Source organism: Eschscholzia californica, unplaced genomic scaffold, assembly GCF_041429995.1.
Source record: "Eschscholzia californica isolate CP2 unplaced genomic scaffold, dmEscCali1.0.p SCAF_26, whole genome shotgun sequence".
Classification (NCBI taxonomy): Eukaryota; Viridiplantae; Streptophyta; class Magnoliopsida; order Ranunculales; family Papaveraceae; genus Eschscholzia; species Eschscholzia californica.
This window is the reverse complement of record NW_028238376.1, coordinates 107,501-115,000: the sequence shown is the minus strand read 5'-3', so window position 1 is coordinate 115,000 and position 7,500 is coordinate 107,501. Positions and strand designations below refer to the sequence as shown.

The window sequence follows — 7,500 nt, the reverse complement described above, 5'->3', positions numbered from 1 at the left end:
TAAGTTTGCTGGATTCCGACGAGTAACGAGGGAGTAAAGGCCCAGTATGCTTGGTTAAAAAATTGATGTTTCCTTGTGAAAATAGGCAAAACAATAACTTTGCACTATAAGGGGGAGGGTTGAGCTCCTTCCCCAGAGCGTGCACAGCACTTGTGCTGGCACGTTCCCTAGTGCTCGCCAAGCACCATAGGGCATCCAAAGGGCAAAGCTCGGCCTACTACATGATGGGAAGCTTCTAATATGTCGGAATACGAAGAGATTTCGTGCGACCCGAAGCTCGGCTCGGGCGTCCCGGCCTGTCCCGAGCTGTGCCGAGCGCGTCCCAGGCCGTCCCGAGCCAAGTCTCGGGCGTCCCAGGCCGTCCCGAGCCAAGTCTCGGGCGACCCAGGCCGGCCCGAGCAAAGTCTCGGACTTCCCAGGCCGTCCCGAGCCACGTCCCGGGCGTCCCAGGCCGTCCCGAGCCAAGTCTCGGACGTCCCAGGCCGTCCCGAGCAAAGTCTCGGACGTCCCAGGCCGTCCCGAGCAAAGTCTCGGGCGTCCCAGGCCGTCCCGAGCTGTGCCGAGGCCGTCCCAGGCCGTCCCGAGCAAAGTCTCGGGCGTCCCAGGCCGTCCCGAGCTGTGGCAAGGGCGTCCCAGGCCGTCCCGAGCTGTGCCGAGGCCGTCCCGAGCCTAGTCTCGGGCGTCCCAGGCCGTCCCGAGCTATTGCGAGGGCGTCCCAGGCCGTCCCGAGCCAAGTCTCGGGCGTACCTGGCCGTCCCGAGCTGTAGCGAGGGCGTCCCATGCCGTCCCGGGCTGTCCCATGCGCGTCTCGTGCCGGCCCGAGCAACAGCTCGGGCGTCCCGTGCCTCGGCCCTTCCAAGTGGTGCTTCGTCGGACATCTCGATATCCACTCGAGCATTTTCGACCTTTCTCCATATGTGGGTGTGTGGGTATTTATCAGGAATATTGGAGAAAGAATCGGGAAAAAAATATTTTTTTCCTATTTTTTTTGAATTTTTAATTGTTTATTCACTTAAAAATTCATAAAAAAATAAATATTTATCGGAATCGCTATTATTATATATCAAAAGAATCCTTGTGAAAAGACCTTTCCAACGAATGCAAGTTTGTTGGATTTGGACGAGTAACGAAGGAGCAAAGGCCGAGTATGCTTGGTTAAAAATTTGATGTTTCCTTGTGAAAATAGGGAAAACAATAACTTTGCACTATATAGGGGAGGGGTGAGCTCCCTCCCCAGGCCGTGCACAGCCCTTGGGCTGGCAGGTGCCTTGGCCCTTGGGATGCAACATAAGGCATCCCAAGGGCAAAGCTCGGCACGGGGGTGGATGGGAAGCTTCCAAGAGTTGCCCAACTCATCCCCGACGTGGGAAATCGAAGAGGCAGCTGGGGGGGCCCGGGGGGGCACCACGGGCCAAAAATCAAAAACTCCCCAGCCTATGCCGGACACTTGGGGAAGCATCCCCGAAGGTGTCCGAGCTGCTGGGGGGGCCCGGGGGGCACCATGGGCCAAAAATCGAAAAGTCCCCAGCCTATGCCGGACACTTGGGGAAGCATCCCCGAAGGTGTCCGAGCTGCTGGGGAAGCTCGTTAGGCACAAGAGTCCCCAGCCGGCCCCAAAGATGCGAAAGTGCTGCACCTCGGAAGCTTCCTTGGTGCAGCACGATGGCGAAGCGCACGTCGTGGGAGCTGAAGGGGCAGCTCCCGAGAAGCGACGCGCGCAGCTTTGGCGCGACCTAGTTCGATGGATTTTTCACGCACAGCGTGTCGGCCGGGACTGTCCCGCGTTGGTCTCTTGCGCCTCTGCAGCCTTTCGGGGCGAGCGGAGCGCATTGGAGCGACGCGGGCGGTTGACTGTCCGACGACGTGTTGGCGTGTGAGTGGTGTTTGGTTCGAGTGTGCTGTTGGGCTTCCTGCTGTTCGCATGGGAACCTTCGGCTCTCGTTCCTGTTCAGTCGGCTCCCGACACCTTCGAGTGCCGGGCCAATATACGGTTCCTGTGCTGCATACCTTCTGAAGGAGTTGAAGGAGATGTCCTTCGACCAAGGTGACAATGCGAACAATTTGTCGGATAGGACAATTGATGTGGAAGATCATCAAGTCCGATTGATTTAGGGATCGTAGAGTTGTAGCTAGAGACCAACTACGATCGTCGAATTACGAAGTAATTCGCGGCTAACTTCGATCGGATCCTACAACGGGTTACACATAAGAGTGACAAATTGATCTAGGATATGACTAGTGGGAGTGAGATATAATCATGGGAGTGTCCCATAAACATATCTCATAGGCCTAAAAAGGAATTAGGCAAAGATAGTACAAAAAGGCCAAAAGCAGGGTTTTTGGGCCTAGGCCGATTCGGGCACTTTTAGGGCTCGGATTGGGCTGATTTTTGGAGGGACGTTTCCTTATGTTATGAACATTAAATCTGCCAATTTTGGCTGGGTTTGGACGTCATCTCCTTAGGGAATTGAGAAAATACCAATAGTTGCTATTTTCGACTATTTCCCTAAATCTTATTCTAAAGGGTGTTTTGGGAAACCTAAAAGGAGGTGGATTCTTATTAGGGTTCTATATAAACACTCTTAGGGCAGAGAATAAGGTGTGGAATTTCTCTCTAAGCTTTCTTACTCTACCACATCAAGTAGAGAGGAGAAAGTGAGCTAATTCCCATTAACTATCTATCTAGTCAAGCAAGAAGAAGGTCTTCTTATTATCCAACCACCATTGGTGTGCTAGCTATACAACAAGGTGGGAGATCAAATTGATTGCTCGTGTCCCAAGTAGAGGAGCTACACTTGAAGCTCTTGGTCTTCTTCAATCAATTCAACTAGTTTGAGGGAAAAGCGATTAAGGTAATCCACTATCTCCATTAGATTAATTACTAGTTTTGCATGTGATCCTGGGAATACTAGTGTAGACATTAGATGTCATATTTCCGCTATAAACACTAGTAGAAGGGTATAAAACCCTACAGTGGCGTCAGAGCCTCTTGCTATTAACTAGTTTTTGCTAAGAATCGAACTAGTTCATATTAGATATAATTGATAGTTTGATAAATTGAGTTTATAAAAATATTTTAAAAGTGTTTTAAAACTATTTAAACTCACAATTTGATAATATTGAATGGGATTCAATGAATTTCAAATTAAGAATCAAATTGATGATTAAAAGTGTTTTAAAACTCAATTAGATTGAATTTCGGACTAATCCATGCTTGATTAAGTTGATAGTTATGTTTAAAAGAGTTTTAAACATAAGAAATTGATTGATTTTGAATGGGATTCAAGAATTTTTCAAATAGATTTCAAAATTGTTCTTTGAAAAAGTTTTCAAAAACCTAGACTTTGATCCAAAATTGGTTTGATTAAGAGTTGTTTTCAAGTTTTGGAAACTTTTGAAAAACAAAGATTTTTGGAATTTTAGAAGTGTTCTAAAAAGAAGTGTTTTGAGTTTTGGGAAACTCTCAAAACAAAATTTGGAAATTTTAAAAGTTTCTACAAGTTTTGTAAAAATTTTAGAAGTGTTCTAAAAGATTTCAAAATTTTAAGAAAAGTTTTAAATTTGGAAAATAGCAACTTAGAGTTGCAAAAGAAAAAAAAAAAAATTTTTGGAAACTAGGGTTTTGAAAAACCCTAGTGTCCGGCCAGGAAGCTTCCTGGCCGGACCGGGAGCTCCTGGATGCGTCCTCTGGACGCATCCAGAGCAGCTGCTGAGACGCGTCTAGGACGCGACCAGCAGCTGCGACAGAAGCTTCTGGACGCGTCTTGAAGACGCGTCCAGAGCAGCTGTTGGGACGCGTCTTGGAGACGCGACCAGCAGCTGCGGAGGGAGCTTCCTGGACGCGTCTAGGACGCGTCCAGAGCACTCGACCAGACGCGTCTTGGAGACGCGTCTGGGAGGTTCTGGGTGTCTCGGACTAGTCCGAGACACCTAGTGCTGGTCCGGTCCAGCACCAGACACGTCTAGGACGCGTCTGGTACATGGACTAGCGTCCTGGCTCCGGCCAGGACGAGACCAGGCCTTGATAGGTTTCGGCCAGGACATGCCGGCCTATGGGCCGTGCTATGTCCGGACCTTGTCCGAGCCCTTTTCTGGGCTTGGGCCGGGACTTGTCTAGGACTTGTCCCGGGCTTTTTCGAGGCTTTTCGGACCACAAAAAGGAACCATCATTCGAGTGGGAGTTTTTGCCAAAATTTCTTCCGATTCCAACCAAATAATTCCAAAATCAATCCGGGCCATCCAGAAGGCCAAAACGGATTTCTCTTTAAATTGATTTATGAAATCATTAAGAATCAAACCAATGTTTTTCCGAAATTGACCCGGGCTTTCAAAACCCGAAACGGAGTTTTTCTTAAAGATGATTTTAGAAATCATAAAAGATAAAACCGGAACGCACCACTAGTTGAATTCTTCGAATTTAGACTTAAGGTCCGTAATGTGACATGTGATGTCAACAAAAGTATCTCCCAAGATAATCATGCATATATAATTCTTAGCCTTGATATATTATATGATTGCATGTGATGTGAATGCGGGAAACTAGTATGGCCATAGATTTATATCTTTATTCTTGTTTTAAGCACGGATGGGTGCATGCTTTGTAATTAATTTTAATTTCAAGTTTATACGATCTGCGAATCGTTAGAGTCTTGTAATTAGAGTTTAGGGTCAATGAGTCCATTGAAGAAAACTCAAGGATGGAATCCAAAGGCGAGTGGGAGAAATCAATGGAGGTTCAAGGATGGAGATCTAGACGAACCAAAAGGCGAAACAAGAAGAAAACCAAAGGAGATTAGATCTTCTAGGTTAGGGGCCATACTAGGATCCATGTCTGCTTGATTTACTTTCTCGCGCGCATTTACTTACTTATTTACGCTTTATGTCGTGGATGTTAGTTAGGCTAAATAGTTCACTATAACAAACGCCAGACTAGCGTAAAAGTCCCCAAAAGTAATCTTGAGTAATCGCCTATCCAGATTAAGACACTCGTTGCGCCCTTGTTCGAGGAAGGTGGGTCGGCCTTCGCAGAGTACCTCCTCTACCTTGGGACAATGCGGGTAGGTCTATAGAAGAGGCCTACACGTCTAAATGGTTCTACTCAACGAGATCAGCAAGAGAGTCTTGGATACTCGAGGCAAAAGGATAGATTAGTCATTCATTAATGAAATCTATCAACCAAGAGTCATAAGGTATGATCAGTGAAGTAGTTCACTCACCCGGAACGACGGAGTCAAAGGGTAGGGCCTTCGTCCGCTTTACTCCGAAGAACTGGGGTCTTGGAATCACTTATTCAATCGGGGACGATTTTTATTGAATAATGTGGGAAAACTAAGTTTTTCAAAATGATAACGAGTTTAAAACTTTGCCATTTCTTTTATGTAGATGACAAAAGATATTTTCAACTTCCGCTCACTTCTCGACAAGGAGAAGCTAAATGAGCACAACTTCCTTGACTGGGAGAGGAACCTGGGAATAGTTCTCAGGATGGAAGGAAAGCAACATGTACTAGAAACTCCAATTCCTGTATTGGATGATAATTCGACTAAAGAAGAGATAGATGAAGAAAGGAGTGTGCGGAAAAAGGCAGAGCCTGTAACTTGCTTAATGCTAGCAACCATGGAACCGACTCTGCAAGAGCAGTTCATAGACATGGATGCTTACTCCATGATGCGACAACTTCGGGAAATGTTCCAGAAACAGTCGAGATTGGAGAGGTTTGAAACCTCTAAAGCAATTATGGACATGCGCCTTGAAAAGGGAAAACCAGTTGGGCCTCATGTTCGTCAAATGATCAGGCTCATGGGCAAGCTGGCTAAACTAGGTTTCCCTTATAGCCAACAGACGGCTACCGACACTATCCTTCACTCCCTCCATAGTGGTTTTAATCAGTTTAAGATGAACTACAACATGAATGGATGGGATAAAACGTTGGAGGAACTTCATTCTATGCTTCTAACAGCCGAAAAGGACGTCGCTATAGTGGAGACTAAGAAGGACGTTCTTATGGTACAAAAGGACAAAGGGTTCAAGAAAGGTGGAAAACAGAAGAAGAAAACCGCGTCAAAAGGAAAAGGCAAACGAGTTGCCAAACCTAAAGACAAAGGTCCTCCTCCTGACACCAAATGTTTCTACTGTGATGGCAAAGGCCACTGGAAAAGAAACTGCCCTAAGTTCTTGGAGGACAAAAGGAATGGAACAGTGGCTTCCAATTCAGGTATAAACAGTTAACTTATCAAATACTGTAAAATTCCCAAACCTAGGTATATGATACCTAAAATTGCCCTATCATTGTGAATGTACAGGCGCAGCTGGGAACTGAGTATTTGGCTAAAGAAGACAAGATCCAAGAGGGAGCAGAAGCCTCGACTGCTAAGGATGCTGAAAGGGATCGAAGTCTACTTTAGGCACTATTCTAGATTAATAGTTTTTCTAGTTTTTTAACATCATCTCTGTACTAAGTATTACGGAGAATCAATAAAGAACTTTATTTCTAAATTGGGATGTTAATAAGTGCTAGATTTAACAAACTATACCAAAAGATTCTAAACTTGGTCAAAAACCTATAAGATAGGTTCATCGGAAAGGGATGAGGACAACAGGTCCACTATAACCAAAACATGAATCAAACTGACAAGAAAGAAAGTCTTGAGTCAGAAACAGAAATTGATCTTCAAACGTACTTCTAACCTATCCATATTTGGAGTGTCCAAAAGGATTAAGATGAAGAACACGAATCAAACTCTATCCTCCAAAATCCATTAGTCTAGACATAGCTTCTCACAAAACTACCAAAGTCCGTCTAAGCTTGTAAAGGCATTACAAAATTAGCTAAAGTCTGACGCAATTTCTTTAGAAGAAATTTGGGCTTTTTCCACAAGCAATCAAGAGAACAAAGTGTTTGTTGCTCATGATAGTATTCTTCTAATAATTAGCGCACCTAGTAATCTGGGAGAAAAACACTAATTATTACAAGAATAAGTGGGAGAAAAGTACAAGTCGATTTAATTCGATCATGAGAAAAATCATGGAGTTTCATGAAGAACAATCATGAAACTTGTACAAGACGATTAAATTCGACCAAGAGCAACAAACTGCGACTCCTTGGAAAAGGAAAGGTTAAAGATATGATCTTGTAAACCCACCGCACAAAAGCGAATGTCATTCGCAGGAGAACTCTCAAAGCGAGTGAAAGTGTCTCTAAAAGAATATCTCAAAGTAGTTGAGATAACTCCAAATTGTTGTTCAAAAGCCCTGAAAGGTCAAAATAAAATCTTAAAGACTCAGAAAATAAAGGTTATTTCTGAAGAGATAAAAGACCTGCGCAGAAATGGAAACTGACTCTAGATTTTGGCTAGAAGCCAAAATCATCGTGGAATCCATATCTCGTCAAGACATGAAGCTTGATAATTTAAGTCAACAGAAGACCTAAATTGGTTTTCCAAAATAGAAAACTGAGAAGGATGGAAACATTCATGTTTCCCGAAACGAGACAAGAAGAAT

At 44.8% G+C, this 7,500-nt stretch overlaps 1 protein-coding gene across 1 annotated transcript; it reads left to right on the top strand.

Moving 5' to 3' along the window:
* The first annotated feature begins 2,601 nt into the window (after positions 1–2,601).
* LOC147553965 (uncharacterized) lies at positions 2,602–6,495 on the top strand. The gene is made up of 3 exons (XM_086664696.1): positions 2,602–2,852; positions 5,383–6,214; positions 6,303–6,495. Exons 2-3 carry the CDS (start codon positions 5,383–5,385, stop codon positions 6,317–6,319), a joined length of 849 nt encoding a protein of 282 aa, XP_086520822.1. The 5' UTR covers positions 2,602–2,852; the 3' UTR covers positions 6,320–6,495.
* The last annotated feature ends 1,005 nt before the right edge of the window (positions 6,496–7,500 follow it).